General features: G+C 38.0%; 1 protein-coding gene across 1 annotated transcript in view; it reads right to left on the bottom strand.

The window, feature by feature from the left end:
• Nucleotides 1–2,680: 2,680 nt before the first annotated feature.
• Nucleotides 2,681–19,011, bottom strand: part of CCDC141 (coiled-coil domain containing 141) — a 258,070-nt gene continuing 241,739 nt past the window's right edge. The window contains exons 21-24 of the mRNA XM_006878954.1: nucleotides 18,012–18,124; nucleotides 15,159–15,275; nucleotides 5,427–6,268; nucleotides 2,681–2,948 (exon numbers count right to left, since the gene is read on the bottom strand). Coding sequence (XP_006879016.1) covers nucleotides 2,681–2,948; nucleotides 5,427–6,268; nucleotides 15,159–15,275; nucleotides 18,012–18,124 — 1,340 coding nt within the window. The remainder of the gene's footprint in view (nucleotides 2,949–5,426; nucleotides 6,269–15,158; nucleotides 15,276–18,011; nucleotides 18,125–19,011) is intronic.

Below are 19,011 nucleotides of genomic sequence, written 5' to 3'. Positions count from 1 at the left end.
ATGGGGTTGTGTGTGTGTATATATATATATACATATATATATAATGGTATATATAATGAGATATACACACATACACACATATATAGTATAAAATGGTAAATAAACTGGTACATAATGGTAAATATATAATATATATTTATATATATATGAATAAGACATTTCCGGGAACTGCATCATTTCATGATCTTTGGTGTCACGAAACCACTGTTGTGGCTCTCAGATCAGTTCATCTCACTGAGGGTTTCTCTTGATTTACTGATTACTTTCTTTACCAGACATGACGCTGCTCATCTATAGCAACTAAGCTTTCCCGATGTTTGCATTTTCTTTCTCTGACAGGTTTGTACCTTACAGATTCTGGCTTTTGCAAGTTTCTCACACCTTGTTCCCCACCCTAAATTCACATAAATTGGCATGCAACAGATGAAGCAAAGGGGCAGAAATTCCCTGACAATTTCAAACCACTAACATTCAAGCAAAGAGACAGAATGAGGAAGGAGATTTGCCAAATTAACAAGCTAAGGATAGACACTGGGACAAGACAGGTCATGCCTGCCCTTTTTGGTCATGAATAGGTTTTATTCTTTAGCTTAAAAAAATGGCAACAACTTATAGGCAGGATATGCCTATATTTGTAATTTGACAAAAAGAGATATTAGAAAGTATGTGTAATTAGATGAAAAGAATAGGAGAGTTGGAGCTCTTGTTGTTGTGTGTTGTCGAGTTGAAAGTGACTCATTAGTGACCCTCCAGTTGATTTTCAGAGGTTATAAATCACAAGGGAAGATGTTGCCTGTTGGAATAGCTAGTGGATTAAACCATGTGCCTTTGATTTGGCTACCAGAGAGTTCCCCATAGGAGTGTGAAGAAACTCTAAGTTCTCTAGGATATATAAACTTTTAATAAATTTCTGTTAAAATTTGGAATAAAATTAACAGAAAGTATAATTAAATTGAATATGCAGCACAAGGAAAACTATGCCAACTTTTTACTTGACTACACATTTCATATCTCCAGATAACAGTCAGTAACTTTTTAATATTAACTTGAATATTTGCATTTAAATATTTTTATTATTTGTAGACAGTCTTCTGGCAACATAATTAATTCGTTCTCCTCATGAAAAAACCCATAATGAATTCTTTCAATTAAAGATTTTGCCCTAGCATGACAAGACCATGTTGAAAATTGGAAAAACAAATGCCTTATTCCTGCTTATTTTTAAGATGATTCTCTTTTCTGAATAATATATCTCACAAAGACACAGAATTTTCTTCATTATCACAATGACAATTGTAAGAACAGAACAGAATTCATCTTAAACCACCGTATTGCATACTTCATCCCCTAGAATATCTTTAGTGTCTTCTCCTGTATTTTATTTCTAATATTTGAAATGGATTGAGTCTTAAGAAATCAGAAAGATTTAACCTCCAATTCATAACATTTTATCTCCTCTCCACCCATGCCATGAAACTAGTCAGAGGCACACACCAGTATTCTAATATATAACATTCTTAAGAAACACCATCTGTTAAGTAGTGAACAGGAGGCTGGTATCTTATACAATATTATATAATTACCCTTAGTCTTCATAGGGTGCTTTATGTTTTCCAGAATTCTACAGGGCAGTCAAATGAAAACTCAACTACCCGAGCGGAAGATGACAAACACATTTTGCAGATGGGAAACTACAAAACTGATAATCAGCACAATTAAATTTTAAATTTAATTTAATTTTAATTAAAATTATAAACAGGAGAACCTGGAAATCATATATCTGGCTGCCTAAAGCACATTAAAGAAATGACAGGATAAAGCTCGTCCGTTACCATAACTTAGGTTCCATCTTGCTCTCTGACAGGCAGAGCTGATGGAAGTTTGAAATTCCAGTTAAAGTTGACAGCACATTTGTTACCTAATGTTAAACCTGTAAGATCAACATGAGAAATAATTATTTACAGTTACATACTCAGCCTCAAGAATGGAGTTTATACTGAAAATTATATAAAACGAATTTTAATAAATGAGATAAAAACAGGCTAATTAAACAACTAACAAAATGATGAAAATTACAATGTCAGTTAAATATTTCTGTTGTTACTGCCTTTAAAGATATGTTTACAAGTACAATTAAAAATAAATTATCAAATAATTGGACTTCTAATCAATCTCATTTCTATATGGTGAGGCGATACTTGATCTATATGTCTTTATGTTCTCTTTAGAAGGGAATAAACGGGACATTACTTGTGCATTATACTGAACATATCTCTTTCTAGAGTACAATAACATATCCTTAGACAATAAAAACATCATTAGGCAATATCCTCAAATATATTAGAGCACTATCACATAGTATGACAGGTTTGGAAGCAGGAGTGGCATCCACTTCCTAAATAACATGCCGCTGGAAACTATGAACTTTGATAAATGTCAATGGTTGTAGAGGGGCTTCAGGCCTATTGTTCATGTGGTCGCTATGAGTCGTGTTCAACTCGAAGGCAATCAACAACAAATAAAATTCTGTTATTTCACCAAGTAGAATTCGCCATATGAACAATAAAGACAGTGTGGAGGTCCATTTAATAGGGAATGCTTTGTGGGAAGTACAGCAAAACAGACAATGCATTGTCCTTTAGTCTTGTGAGACCAACATCCGTCGGTGCTAGCACCATGGTCACTGTGTGAGCAGCCAGTACATTAAAGACACACTAACATAGATGACACACAGTGTTATCCAGTTTATGCCTGTGATTGGTGACCTGTGGTTACCCGTCACGTGCAGGAAGACACTGGAAGAGAGAGAGCCACTAGAGTTTTGGGCCCGAGCCACATACAGGCCTGCGTCTGCCTCGCATACCTTCGGAATGAACACTGAATGTCTTGTCTCCTTGTGTAAAACTTGTAAGTGACCATCTGTAGACAATTCTTGGCCCTTCTTGAACCTGAAGTAGAGAGTCAATATTCAAAGTCAGGTCTCTGTTTATGGACATAACTTCCAAGTTCTCATAACCATTGCAAATAGGCCCATTGCCATTGTAATGAAACAAACAAATAAATTGCCATCTCATTGGTTCTGACTCATTGTGAGACATAGGACATGAGACACTGGAATTGTCCCACTGCATTTCCAAATCTGTAACCTTTTTGTAAGCCAACTGTCATGAGTTTCTCCTGAGGAGGCACTAATGCATTAAAAACAAAACACCACTGCCATTGACCTGTGGGCTGAGTGCTTAACCACTGCATCACCTGGGTTCCCCACCCTGGAATGTTCTCGCATTTGCAGGAGCTTTGCTGCCACACCAAATTAGAATATGATTGTTTATCTTTCAAGCAGAAAGCAACCACTGATAAGTAGAAAAATGTTTGATTGACACAGATTAGGTTTTTAAAACACTTCTTTTTTTTGACATTTAACATTTGGAATATTGCTCATGAAAATTCTGTTTTCTCGCTCCCTTGGAGAAAGCAGCCCCTCTGGCTACACTTGTCCACCATTTCCCCAAAGCAACAATTATCTAGAGTGAGAAATCACACCGTCAAATTTGGCTGCCGCATTCTTGCTGTTCTGTAGAACATGGGCATGTGGCTCTCCTTGGTGTCTCTGGGGTGCACCTCACATGCCCTATCACATCCAGGCCAAGTGATCCACTTGAAATTACAAATGCTCTATTTCAGATAGGGATATTGAGACATCATTTTCTTGTGAGATGAGCTCAATTAACTTTCATGAATTAATTTTATTAGAAAAAGAAAATTATTTATAATTATAAAAGGAATTTGCACAACTGGATCCTTACTGTTAAATGGCATGTTTCTTAATGTTTCCTGTGAAAACACTTAGCTACATCTTTTTTATGAAGCAATAATGGATTCTAGATTCTTGTCTACTTATTTATCCTCTAAGATTTCCAGGCAAGTAGTGACAACAAACTTGAACCATTATCTGGTAACTTGATACCTGAACCTCATACCATAATCTGAACCTCATACCATAACCTGAACTTAAGTGATAATTTTGCTTTGCTCAAGTATCCTATGAAAGTATGAATTCTTGGTAGCTTATCAGCTGTTACTTGAGCAAGACTATTAGGAATATGGTGGAGAAATACTGGTTCTTCAGCATCTGCTAAAGAAGTTATTTGTGCGGATAAAATAAGGAAAACCCCAGACAACAATTTTCTTTGGGATTAACTGATATTTAATGATGAATTAAATAGCTTTTATACTCATGAATATGAAAACTTTTTAGATTTGTAGAAATCATGCAATTGTAAAACACACGAAATAAAACAGAAAGCACACATGACTCTATTGTCAGGAAAGTGTGGTTTCTTTTAATAAACTAAGAAACCCAAGTTTTCTCATAAGTACTTTAGGTAACTGGTTCACTGCAAGTATCACCACTGGGTACACACAATCACTGAAATAATCATTGAATAATGAATCATTCCATTAATTACTGAAACAATCATGCCTAATGAAGTAATCTCCTCCTGTGGGATTAACTGCCTCTGAACACCTGCGGGAAGGTCAGCTGTGGATTGGTTCCAACTTGATGGTACGTAATAACAGCAACATTTTACTTATATTCAGTTGAAGTATAAACCTGCTCTCATGTATTTGTCCTTTGTCCTCAAACAAAGCTAATTAGGGTGAAAATTGTTAAATTTGAAAAACAACTATATAAAAATTTAGGAGTATTTCTATAGTTAACAATATTTAGTGATTCAAAATCTGTGTTCTGAAGCTTACTTTTTTTGAAAACAAATAGGGTTTTTTTAAAAAAAAAATTTCCAGAAAGAAATACTATTGTTCACAGCTCAGTTATTATAGCACCTTTCAAAATGAGTTTATTACCTGTCACCTGGGGCAACTGTGAAATTTTTATTCTACCTTTCACATTGAAGAAAGTAATAAAAAGAAATCTTAGTAAAATAAATATTGCAAAGTTGGCATGTGTGACTACTGGGAAGAGGTGAAAAATGAAATGAATAAATGACAGAAAAGAGAAAACTACTCTAGATTCTAATATGCTTTTTGTAAATGAATATAAGGGATGTTAAACTAAAAGAATTTCATGCTTATGTAGAAATAGATGATAAGAAAGAGTTTCAATGTCCAATCTCTAGAAATGTGGAATGTTAAACTTAAAAGGGGGGCAGTGGAAAGTTCAACTCATTTTCAGTTAAGCAAATTGCTTTTTGGTATTTGTTAAATTATTATTTAATAGAGTTACTTTCCCCCTTTAGCATGTTAGCCATGCTGGTTTGAAAATGAGAGTTGGGAGTTGATGCGAGATTGAATCATGCAGACTCACAGCATTAATCAGCCAGCCCTAAACTTTTAAGTTAGTGCACACAGATTTCCCCAGTGACTCAATGTGTCTGTTTTACGGTTTGTCATTATAGGCTACCCACCATGTCAGTGTAGGCTCTGGAAATCCCGTTACTTCAACTTCCAAAGTCACTGGAGAACCTTCCGTGACAGTGACATTAGACAGGAGCCTGGAGAAATTAGGTGCCTGGCCAGCTAGGCTCACCACTCTGTTCCTTGGTGATGTACTTTTAATCTCTTCTTGGGGAATCATTGGCCTCTGACAACCCTGGCTGGTGTCTGATTGAAACCCGAGGCCCGAGGAGGCGTCAGGGGAAACATGCAGCCTGTCTCGGGTTTTAGTGACCTGATTACCAGCATGCATTTCCTCCCGTGTTCCTAGCAAGCTTCCCTGTCCCTGAGGGGGCTGCTGCGAAGCTGTCTCATGCACTTCATTCCGCATGCTCTCTGGATGTTTAGCACTGATTCTGTGGAAGACTGTGCTTTTTTCCAGAACTCCCTGGGAGGCTAAAGAGGCCTCTGCTCTGAGCTGGAGGGAAGGCTTCTCAAAATGACTTGAAAGTGTTTCTCCTTTATCATGGCATGTGTCAGCAAAAGCCACAGGTGGTGGGAGAACAGATTCCTGGGCTTCCATTAGCCTGCTGGCCGCAGGCTGCGTCTTGAAGCTGTTCAGATGAAGGGTAGGAAGCTCCTCCAACTCCATGTCAGAGGGTGCCAGGAGGGATTCGGGGCTTCCTGGGAGTGGAGGCAAAGAGATGTCATCAGGGGAGACACACTCGTCCTCTTCTCCTGAAAGCATGTCTTCAGGCAGCAGCAGGCCCTGGATATTGTCCGCTTTGGGAGAAGCCTGTTGTCTTAGATCCTGTGGAAGCTGATCTTCCTCTGCTCCATTGGTGGCTGAAGTGCCTGCCATTTTTCTCTGCCCCTTCAAAAAAGAAAAACCAAAACTTCAAGTTTGTTGTTCATTTTTATTTCCCCAGGTCCCAGTTAGAGTAAATTTTCACTTCAGAGACAACTGGAGACAGTCTATAGCCAGTTTAAGCTGGGATCCTGGCCCAAGGATCATGGAACTTGAAACCACTTGTCTGCCTAAGTATTCTACAGCCCTGTCCACAACTGAGGAATCATTACATTATTGACCTCAGCACCGCTAAGTGAAATGTGATAGATTTTTTTAAACTATAAGAGGAAAAGCCCTAGTTCTCATCTGTAAAGAAAAGATTGAACAGGGTCAAAATCTTTCAAACCATCATCTGAAAAGTTCCCTTCAATTACTACTGGTTATTTTTCCTTAAAAGCCTAAGATTAAACACTCATGCCAGTATGGAAGCAAAAGAACGTGGAGGCTGAAAGAGACCTCTCATCTATCACAAATGCTCCATTTTATATTTCCTCTCCTCTTGCCTTTTTTTAGCCCTTGAGCGATCTCTGGTGCCTCATCCACAGGGAGTTGTGTGACTGGCCCCAAAGTGGCTCCTCTCTGGCACTTGAATTCACAAGCGACTCTGTGGGAGAAAGAGGGGGCAATTTCTTGCCACATGATTTATGGCTCCCTGGAGGGTAAGCTGTGAGCTGATTCTGACTATATAAGAACAAGAGTTGGTGCATTTTTACCTACTTAGCATGCACACGTTTTGTCTTTTAGTTACTTCATGCAAGTAAGGAAGTTATGCCTTACAAGTGACCTTGATTTCTTTTTTTTTTAAAAAAAAACAAAACAAAAAACCAACACCAATTCTTTTAACCTATAGGCTTGGTATAGACATAGAAATAGTTTATTTAGCAACACCTCCATGATACATTTTTAAGGATATGAACATGTACGGCTAAGCACAATTGATAACAGTGCATCTAAATTCCAAAATCAATCTCCATAATAGTCTATGTGTTTCCTACTGCCAAAGGGGCCCTTTAGAGTAGTGCGAGAAGATCTTCACCCTGAAACTCACAGCGTCCCTTTTCAGCAGGAAGTAGCTAAGAGAACACGCCATCCCCTTTTCCTTATGAATCAGGGTGAAGTCTCTCTCAGGGAGGAGAGATAGGGAATAGCAAGGGACACACTGACAAAGGAGATTAATCAGAACTGGCTTTGACAAGCACTATGGCAATTGGACAATTAAAACAGACATTCATGGGGGGGGGGAAGAAGAAAGAACTGGGGAGGAGGGTAGAGAAAACAGTGCAACAATGAATGAATGAGAACCCCAAATCTCTGAAAATGTTCATTAAAACTAATAAAACTTAATAATAATAAGTTTATTTAGTAAATAAATCTGTTTTTAGCTTACGTAGCTGAAAACAAATACTGAAGTGTTCCTTCTCCTGTCCCACAGAGGTGATTTTTGTTCAAAGAATTAGCCTAGCTTAGGAAAGATGGTTTATTTCACCCATTCAGAAGTTTAAATTTGCAGTCTAAGAGCTGAGGCTTTTGAAAGTTCCTTTCATTTACAAATAAACCAGTCTAGGCATATGTCCAATAAGGATTGCCCCATCTTTCTGTGGTTGTCCCAACACAGTTTAGCTCTGCCTCTTTCGGTCTCTGGCTAAAAGTGGAATGTTTATCCTTCTCTTCAGCACTTTGATCCCTCCTTCTGCTCAGTCTAAGAATCTCCTCTATAGCATGTCTGGCAGCCTCTTTGAAAAGAATTTTGCTCTTGTATTCTTTCTGTGTCCTATATTTAGCAAAGCAATGCCTCCCTGCAATTTCAACGAATGGATCTTAATCAGCCTCCTGGAATGACAGCATATGTCTAACTGCTCTCTCCTAAAACAACCCTTTAACTATTTGAAGAATTTAGTCCCACAGCCTCTGAGTCTCTTTCTTCCTACTAAATGCTCTCAGGTCCTCTTAAACTTTGATTCTCAAACTTTCATCATCCTGGTCACCTCCTACGAGGAACAATTCCTACCGGGTGATAAGCTCCTTCAAAGGAGTGCAAGAGATTGACATTTACTGTTCTGAAGGCCATGCATGGAGAACCACTTGATGATTTCTTCAGGTAGCCTGTGCCACTTCAAAGAGAAGAAAATATTTTAGAAGTGTCTGAGATTTTATAAAAAGTATAAGAAAGAAACCTGAATAAAAAGTCTAGGCTTCTCTCCCTGTTCTTCATTCTTACTGGGAAGGAATGGATTTGCCTAAAATGGAGAGATTTGAAGAAGGAACTGGGCTAGCTGAATTCAGTCTCCCTTAGGCCCTCTTTCTGGTCTTCTACCTACCAAACAGGCCCGCTCAGCTTGTCTTTTGGACATGAAAAGGCCTGAAAGATCAGTCTGTAGTTTTCTAGCTATGCACTTGAGTGACTACATGGGTGAATTCACCTAAATCAGAGGGAAAGTTTTTGAGAAGCCCACTAATTGTTGTTGCTGTGTGCTGCTGAGAAGCCTGTGACCCTAAGTACAGCAGCTCTCAAACCTTTCCGGTCCTGAGCCAGTTTCACTGATTCCAGCACTCCAGTCTCCATTGCCCTAGGTACTATATCAACCTGTCTCAGCACACTAGAGAAATCCATAAACCTACTCCTCCAATTTCATTTTCATTGGGTATCAGACATGGCTCCTTTTCAAAGCCTTGCTCTCACTTGGTGCCAAACTCAGAAAGGGAATCAACCCCAAGATTTTTGTCTTTTTTTACTCTGGTGGCCTAGTGACAAGAGACTGCACTGCAATCCTGAAGGCATGCTTGTCGAGGCCACCAGCTGCTCTGTGGGAGAGGGATGGGCAATCTCCTTCCATGTGATTAACTGCCTCTGAAAATCCAGCAGAGGATCAGCTACGGGAGGATTCCGACTCCACGGAACAACAACAACCATTCCTATAATAGAATAACATTTTGTAGAGACAGTGACACCACCAGATCATTTCTACAGAGATCTATGAATGTACCAAATTTTAGCCCACTAAGAGTTCCTACTTCTTCTGTCTTGTACTTAGATGGCTACTTTTTAACAATAGGAATGAGAGACAGAGCCTAGAGTGATGACAGAGAGGAAGTCTTTCCCTAGAACTGGTACCCTGAGTCCAGACTTCTAGCCATTCAGACTCTGAGAGAACAAATTTCTGTTTGTTAAAGCTATCCTGCTATGGCATTTCTGTGATTACAGTACTAAATAAATGTTTTGCTTGGTAAAGTAATCCACTTGCAGTATTGCTGCTATTAACAGTACTAGACAGCCAAAATGGAATTTGGTTTCAGCAGAATGAGTGCTGCTATGACACTAAAATGTGGAAGCATTTTGGAATTGAGTACCCAGTTCTGAAGGACAGAAGAGTTTTAGTGTGCCTAATATTATTTTAAAATATAAAGTCTATCCTTTCTTAAAGAGACTGTGGGTGGAGATGTAGATATCAAGGGCAACTCTGAAAAGGGCTTAGTGAGAAGAGCTACAGCACTGGATATAGAAAACAGTGATACATGGCAAAGACATGCTATCCGCAAAAGTAGGAATTCAGCATGAGATGGCATGGGAACTGACCTCGGGAGCAGGAGAGCTGAGTACCTTCCAGCACAGAGGCTTCCTGTGAAGTACAGTGCCTCTGGGTACTTACAAACAGAGCTTGGCTTGCCAGTCCCCAGAATGCGAGGGCTGAGCACCTCAGGCTAAGAAATACTGGCAGAGTAGGATTCTTCTGAGCACTTAGTGATAGAATTATAAACATTTTATGACACTTGCCTGAGCAAGTGAACCAGAAAGTCCAAAGGCCGGAGAGACCAAAGAAATAGGAAGCAGAAATTGAAGTGAGAAGGGGCACAGGAAGCAGAGCTGCCTGTCTCAAAGGGTAGTGCCCTGACTTCTGGAGTCTCATGCATTTAAAAACTCAAGCTCATTGCCCTTGAGATGTACCCAACTCACAGCTGAGCCTCCAGTGAGTTTCTGCGACTGTAAATCACACAAGAGAACAGATTATCTGGGAGGCTGGTCTCTATGAGGACAAATGTGCTATCAGGATTGGTGGAAGATCTATCAACAATCTGCATTACGCAGATGATACAACCCTGCTTGCTGAAACTGAGGAGGACCTGAAGTGCTTGCTGGACTGCAGCCTTCAGTGTGGATTGAGGCTCAATATCAAGAAGACAAAGATTCTCATCACTAGACCAATTGGCCCAGCATCAGGATCAATGGTGAAGAGATTAAGATTGTTCACACCTTTAGTTTGCTTGGTTCCACAGTCAACACTATTGGCACTAGTAGCCAGGAAATTAAAAGGCACTTTGCCATGGGAAAGCCTGCTGTTAGGGACCTCTCCAAAGTACTGAAGAGCAATGGTGTCTCTCTGGAGACTAAGGTGCGTCTGATACAGGCTATGGTCTTTGCAATCACTTGTTATGTGTCAGAGAGTTGGACAATGACAGTAGGGAGAATAGAGGGAGAATTGATGCCTTTGAGCTGTGGTGCTGGAAAAGAGTATTGAATGTACCATGCACTGCTAGGAAAACAAACAGATTCATCCTGGAGAGGGTTAAGCCAGGTGTTTCCTTGGAGGCAAGGATCCTGAGGCTTCGTCTGACGTACTTTGAACATGTTCTAAGGAGGGAGAGGTCCTTGGAGAGGGACATCATGCTTGGGAGGTTGGAGGGATGGCGCAGGAGGGGAAGACCTTCTATGAGATGGATTGATTCAGTGACTCGGTAATTGGGATGTGTGTATCAGAGACAGTGCAATTGGCACAGGACAGAGCAGAGTTTAGGGTTGTTGTATGTAGGGTTGCTATGAGTCACAAGTGACTCGATGGCACATAACAGCAACAACAACAGACAGGAAATAATGTTATGAACAAAATTACACACTTAAATTGAAACCAGGGATTTCTATAGTTTGCATTAAAGAATCTAGATCAAAAAGATTTAAACAGACTATAAAATGGGCTGGTAATAAAAGAATTCAATTTAATAAAGTTATGTTTTTGAAAACTAGGAGGAGGTCTAAGAGGTTCTCATCACAAGACTTTGAGTCCAAAGGATGAGCTTTCTCTGACTTTTCTCTTTTGGTGGTTCTGATTTCTCTTTTTGTCTGCTTACTTCTCTTTTCTTTCACCTCTTTTAAGACAAAAGGTGATGTAGGCCACATTCCAAGGGAACCTTCCTTTACATCAGATCAGGGCTATGGCCTGAAGAGGGTGTTGTACACCATTCTAATCTTCTTACAAATGATGAATTTATTACAGCCGATGACATCATAGGTAAATTACATCATTTTACAACTGCTAAATTACATAAATGCCAAACTCCTGAGGATCACAGCCCAGCCAATTTGACACATCTAAGACAGTGGTGAAGAACACTGTGTCCTCACTCCGATTTTTTCAAAAGCAGTTGTCTCAAGAATGTCTTGCTCAGCTTAGAATTTACCTGCCAGGTAAACAAAATTAATTACAGAAGGCCCAGGAGCTATCCTTACCCAGTTTGACAAGACTGAATTATTTAGTACAAAACTATTTCTCATGTTTACTTTTTATCACTTAAATAGTTGAAAGAGTGGAATGGGAAAGATGGCATGGAAAGCTACCGTATCACTACAAAGCAACATATATATGCAGTAGTTTCTTGGTTCTCTCCCTTGTTGATTTTCTAGAGGAACAAAAAGCATAACTGAAACATAACTGTTTCAGGAACATAACTGAAATTCAGGAGTATTGGGTTGGTCTGCCAGTCCTGACCCTAACTGTTTTAGGCAAGATGGTTAATCTCTTTTGGTTTCTGTTTCCACAACTGTAAAATGAGATTTGATCACGTAATTCTTTAGTTCCTTCTAGCAGTAAAATTCTATAGCTCTAGATGCTAGGATTGCAAGCTCTCCTCTTCCATGGAATAGTTCTGTAATATTCGGCAATTGCTCACTACTCTGTGCTTCCATTTAACCTGAGGAGTTTTCAGATATGACTGTGGATTTAGCATCAACATTCACCTTATTTATAAAAACACCACTACTAATCCATTAGCAGTGGAACATACATTGCATTTACTTAATGGTCTAACTTAATCCATTTCATTTTGTTATTTGGAAATGCAAAATATTCTGTTATCTATAGAAGAAAATTCTTGGGATGAATACATTTTTTGTAATAGTTTTATGGACTTGTTCTTTCTGACTTTAGTAATTTTCCTAGGAAGAGGAACACTTTTAAACTCTATCAGAATTAAATACAGTGATTTCCTGACAGCTTTTTCAGTCCATCCTGTTACTGGCCCACATAGTGTTTTGGGAAATCATTATACCTGACCCATAATACAAATAATAGGGACAATAAGAGGGTAAATGTAATTGAGCTGTTTAAAAGGGAAGATTACAGCTGCTGTTTCATTTTACTGTCTGCTTCAATTGCACCAGAAGGGTGTAGTGAAATTATGTCAATAAGACTTCTTGACAGCTATAATTACGTGTCTTCACATTTATCCTAAGTGACTGATGGTCTAGTATGTGCCTTTATTTAGATGAAAGTAAAAGTTATTTTAAATAACTTGTTATCAATTGACCAATTTTCTGACAAAAATAGATGGAAGCAAGAAATCCTTCCTTCTTTCCCCTCATATTTCTTTTCAAGGAGTGAAGTCCATCCTTTTGGGGATATAACTTTCTAATAAATGTATCTTTATTATTTACCAAAAAAGAGAGAAATCCATGTGCTTTGGTAATAGTAAATTGGGGGTTTTTTGTTACATTTTTCTTTTAAAATTATCTTTAAGTCATTCATTGTTGCACATTTTCCTGCCTTCCTCTTTCCTCTCCCCCTTAGTCCACTTTACAAAGTACCTTTTGTTCCAGATTGGTTTTATACATATAATAATTAATCATTTATTCCTTTCAGACAGTTCTTCCCTCATCTAATCCAATACAGTGTTCATTATCTATCCACTCTTTTCCTATTCGCTCACCACCCACACCACATCTGTCCTATTTTTTAAGAGCACTGTTATCAAGTATTTTTTGTTAAAAAGACTGAGATTTTTCACTCAGCCATAATGTCTTCCAGGCTTCCCTATGTTGTGTAATGTGTTATGAGTTCATTGTTTTTCAATGTTGTGTAATATTCTACTGTATGAATGTACCATCGGTTTTCTATCCATTTATTTGTTGATGGGCACTTTCGTTGCTTCCACCTCTTTTGTTTGCCATCTGAATGTCTTCATTGGTGAAGTGTCTAGTAATACTATGTTTTACTTCTGAGTTCTTAGTAAAAGTGCCTAGTTTACAATGAAAAAACATTTCCAAATAAAACAAAATAACTGATAGAAGTTTTGACTTAGGAAGTGTCAGAATTTAGTTGATAAAATTATATGCATTTAGTGTTGCTCTTTATTATTTCAGCCCATAGCTCTCAAAATCAGGAGTGATTTTTGTCCTCCATTGGCCACTTGCCACATCTGGAGACATTTTTGTTTGTTATAACTTGGGTGAGGAAGGGGCTACTGGCATCTGGGTTATAGAAGCCAGAGGTGCTTCCAAACCTCCTGTAATGTACAGTCCACCTCCCCACCATAAAGAATTCTGATTAGCACTGAGAATGAGAAACTCTGAGTTTGACAAAGCCTGAACACCCAAAACACCTTTTCAAATAAAATGAAGATCACATTTTGGCAACTTTCTTTTGTCTTGGATAATAATCAGAGTTTTCAAATGCCTGAAGACTGTACCACAAAAGAGTCATGGGCTTACACATCATGTCTCTTCCTCTGTGAATTACAGCTTTGGAAACCCACCGTAGGGTCATGTAGGAGGCAGAACTGACTCGGCAGGAAAGACAGGAGGAGGAGGAGGAATGTTCACATAATTGCATTTCACTCTAGGAAAATGTAGTCCTAGGAACTGTATTGACTTCAAAGATTTGTAAATATTTTCCATAAGCTAACTGCAACATGTGGGCACTTTAAAAAAATTTTTTATATATCAAGAAGTATATTTTATTATTTTGGATGCAGTTGAGAAGAATGTTAATGCTGATTTTTCTTTCATCGCCTCAGCAGAGGAAACACTGAGAGCAGGAAAAATGGCAAAGCAAAGTCAAAAAGTCAAGCTAATAATAGCTTAACAGCTATAAATAATGAACAACTTACCCAGAACTTCCATAATGGTGTTGTGATGTCATTTTTGAATTCACGATACTCTTTTGTTTTGTGATTGTTTTAAGTATTTGCTACAAGCTAATTTATCTTTCCATGGATAATTTTGAAAGTAATTTAAGCATTTCCCTAAATTCGAAAGTACTTATATTACTGCAGGAGTCTACATTTTAGTACATGTGATTGGATAGGTGTTATGATCTAACGTGGGTACGGAGCTGTGTTGCTGATCTAAAGGAAGGTGGATGAAATCCACCAGCTGCTCTCAGGAGAAAAGTGGGAAATCTCTTCCCATGCAATTAACACCCTCCAAAAAAAACCACTGGTGGGTCAGCTTGAGTTGGATCTGACTCAACCACAATTATTACTACTGCTGCTCCTAAGATTTCCCTAATGGTTAATGTAAAACAATAAAAAACATAGCTTCATATTGTAATAAAGAGGAATAAATACAACATTGAAATGGAGTAAACATAAATACTTTGTGGTGACATTGTGGCTGTTGAATGGCTGCCCCAAAGTTAATTTGAAATGTGACAATTCCGGTATTTAAAGGAGTGACTGAGAGGGAAAGACTATAGGAAAGAGAACTAAGAGTAAATCGTAAGTAAGGAAGAGGAAATTCACATTGCATTTACATTGAGATATTCAACTAATACACACAAGAAACGTTGACTTTCTTTTTTGTAGAGTACAATGACTCTGACCTCGAAACTAAAACAATAAATAATGAAAGCTTAGTAGTTTCCTTTACCTCACTGCTTTCTTCATCAAATATTGTCTGTTTATTTCTTTCTGGTTCTTTTAGTAGGTCAGCATAACCATCATGAAAGCATTCCATATTTGGATAGGTTTTCAAAACATCTTCTTGCTGTGGGAAACAATGGTTCATTGAGAGTCTGAGACCAAGGAGGTAGGGAGCAGAGCCATATTATAGCCTCTTGGAAGAAAACATGGACTATTTACAAACTTTCAGTAAATATACACTAGAGTGATTGATTGCGCCCACAAGGTCATTTACAACACTATCCCTCCAAGCTCAGAGCTTGTTAGCTTTATCCTTGTTTCTTTGATAAAATTCATTGCCAGGGAAAAGAAAATTGCTTGTTCAAAGACACAGCATGGAGAGAAAAAAGTTGTTACGCTAGGACACTACTTCAGGTGCATCTACTAGACAAAAGAATCATTGTGCATGAGAATTTAAACCATTAGGAGAGACTGGGAGCAGCAATGCAAGAGAATAATTGAAAGTCTCTATAGAGAAAAAAAGCAGGACATTTAGACATTTTACACAAGACTCTTGGAAAAAAGGAAGGAAAATATCTCTATGGCCAAAAGCACAACAAAACACCACCACCACCAAAACTCCAAACAACTGAGAACAAAGCAAGCTTCATGCAGGCAGTGAGATTTTGCTCCTTCATTTCATAAGACGTTTCAAATTTCACAAGATGAAATTTGGGGTGGCTGAAGAAAAAAGCAGTGGGAGGTCCCCAAAAGATTTTATGAAGGTGAAAGACCCACGAAATAACCCTAGTAGCAATAATACCCCAATAGATGATTCTGCTTTCCTTTTGGAACATATATTGTCATTTGAGGTACTTTAAAAAACATGTATTTTCCTTAAGGTGACATACCTTTCTGGTTCACATGATTCAGGGGAAAATGCCTACACTGAGAAGCTTTTATTTTCAATCTTATTATTAGACACGTGATTTTGTTTTACTATACATTTGACACAGGTGAACCTACAACTACCAATTTCTGCAGTCTGAAATTGATCAAAAAATGCAACCAAGATTCATTAATAATAACTGGTGCCTGAAATGCAAAAGTTGGAAATAAAGAGGAATCTGTTAGCTGTGTATGGGGAAAGGTCTTTCATCTGCTCTTTTGGGTAAAATGCTTATCGGTCAGATACAGTCCTAAACCTGAGCATCCAAAATAAGACAGGCTAGGAAGAAGGATTGGCCATCCACTTCCAAAATAGCAGGATAACTAGCATAGTAATGTGTGCATAAACTTCTGAAAGGGGAAGAAGAGGGGCCAGGAGGCTGAGGACAGGAAGGAAGAGAAACCACAGGGCAGCAGAATTTGGTGGGCATAGGTTAGGAATAGTGAGCATAGATCAATGGTGATTAATTTTATAAAACACCATGTATGGGAATGATCATATGAAACACAATCTGTTATTTCCCACTTTATCTGGTTGTTACCTAAACATGCTGTTGTTGTTGATGCTGTCGAGTTGAGCATGACTCATAGCGACCCTAGGAACAAAAGGCTTGAAGCCTTTCTGTAATTATCGTCATTTATCAAAGTTCATAGTTTCCAGAAGCATATTGTTAGGAAGTAAATGCCACTACTGCTTCCAAACCTATCTTAAACTGGGAGCTCCACCAAACACTGTGCGCCATGAGTAACCGTATGACATTTGACACCCCAATGGCACAAGGTTCAGCACCTCAGCAACCCCAGGTTACCTCAGTACATATTGACAGGAAAGTGCTGTACCACTTAGAAGAATGTTCCTAAAAAATATAATAACAACCAACTTTTAAATACAAGGGTCCTCCCCAAGGTCTTGTTGACTCTAAACAAGAGGCTTAAATAAAAAAACAACCAATATAGTAAGTTTTTGTTGTTATGTGCTGTTGAGTTGCCTGCGATGTATAGTGACTTTACATACAGTACCTCTGAACCCTTCCCTGTCCTGAGCCAGTCTCACTGATTTCCATACACCAACCCCCATTGCCCCAGATACTGTATCAATCCACCTCATCCAAGGTCTTCCTCTCCTGCGCTGTCCCTCCACCCTTCTGAGCATAATGCCCTTCTCCAAAGACTGGTCTCTCCTGGCCACATGCCCAAAATATGTGAGATGGAGCTTCAAAATTCTAGCCTCCAAGGAGATACTTGGTTTCACCCTCTCCAAGACAGACTGATTTGTTTTCTTGGCAGTCCATGGTATGTTCAAGACTTTTCTCCACAACTCCACAACTAGAAAGCATTTATTCTTCTTCTATTATCCTTAGTCATTGTCCAGCTCTCTGAAGCATAACAAGTAATTGAGAAGACAATAACCTGGATTAGGTACATTTTCTCTGCATTTTTAACATTATTTTTGTTGCTGTTGTTGTTTAATCAAGCAAATCAATGGCTGGTTTAATATTTCCATAGAGTTAAATGTTCAATGAATCTAATAGCTGAAGACTCATTTCATTTTCGTGTCCAGAATTTGGAGGGGGAGATACCTTACATCCATCATTAGTAAACAAAAACATAAGGCTACTTAATATAGACTTGGCTTTGGTTTTAATGACACACATTTATTCTTCAGGATGTGATCCATGAAAATGCAAACAAGACACCTTAATTGTGTTTAGCCCTCACGCCTAGCAATATTTTTCTCTGCAGTAATATAAAAGAAACAAGAATTAATTATAAGACACACTCAAATGATTACACTAGAAAACTATGAAGCAAATGTGCACATTATGCCCCTTGAGAATTTCTAATAGAACAGCTTTGCACTAGAAGACACGTGATCAACTATTTATTCTATTTATTCCTATTAAAAATACATATTCTGGGAAGGAGGAATTACCTTCAGCTTTTCTCCAAGCTCTGTGAGAGATCCACATAATTCAGTAACAGATTCAAGAACTTCTTTATGTCTTGCTACTATTTTCTCAGCATATTTCTTCCCTTCTTCCACACCTTGAAGAAGACAAAGCTATTTTTAAAGGTCAAATCTTTAGCAGAAATTTAGAAAAATACAGGCATTAACTCATAGCCTCCAAGTCTGCTGTAAAAATTGGTATATGAAAAGTGTTTATAAGGACTTACTAAACTTAAATAAATGAATGAGGACTTTTTTGTTTGTTTTGAAAAGCCATGGATATTAGGAAAGTGGTTACATTTTCTGTACCATGCCATTGGTACAGAATCTATAAAGTATTTCCATATTAATATTCTTAAATTTCCATTTTAATCCACCTTTCTCTTGTTCAGAACATTCATTCTCTACTGTCTAAAAAGATATCAATTCCTCAGGATGTTATCCAAGGCCCTTTCTACTTTGGCTTCAAACTGCCCTTCCAATGTAAGTAACCCTAATTCCTTTGTGTATTTTTATACCAAACAAAATAAATATTTCTTTCCTTAAAATACCAACAAATTAAAAAATAACTATAGCAACAAAAAGACAATTCCATACTTACCGTTTATTGTGTAGTCCTTTTTATTTGCCTGTAGGCTAAGGACTTCATATGCATTACTAATGTAAATCTCAAGTATATTCTGTTATCATCCACATTTTACAAACAAGAAATCAAGGCTCAAAAGAAGCTAACTGTAGGGATTTTAATCCAGGATCACTTGAGTCCAAAATCTACACTAAGTTATACATTTCATTTCTTTTACAGTGAATTTAACATATTTTGACTTTCTTCAGTGCAAAAGCTAGGTCTTTAGTTTAGCTCAACCACAGCTGCTAAGTATAAGTTAAGCGATTATTTCTTTTTTAGGTTAATTATTTGAATTAAAATTTAAGAAAGTTTGAATGATCTACAAGAGTAGATATAATATTGCTAAAGTATCTCAAT

The sequence above is a fragment of the Elephantulus edwardii genome, unplaced genomic scaffold (genome assembly GCF_000299155.1).
Source record: "Elephantulus edwardii isolate Elephantulus edwardi_28Jun2011 unplaced genomic scaffold, EleEdw1.0 scaffold00001, whole genome shotgun sequence".
In the NCBI taxonomy this organism is placed as follows: domain Eukaryota; kingdom Metazoa; phylum Chordata; class Mammalia; order Macroscelidea; family Macroscelididae; genus Elephantulus; species Elephantulus edwardii.
This window is presented reverse-complemented; position numbering and strand designations above follow the sequence as displayed.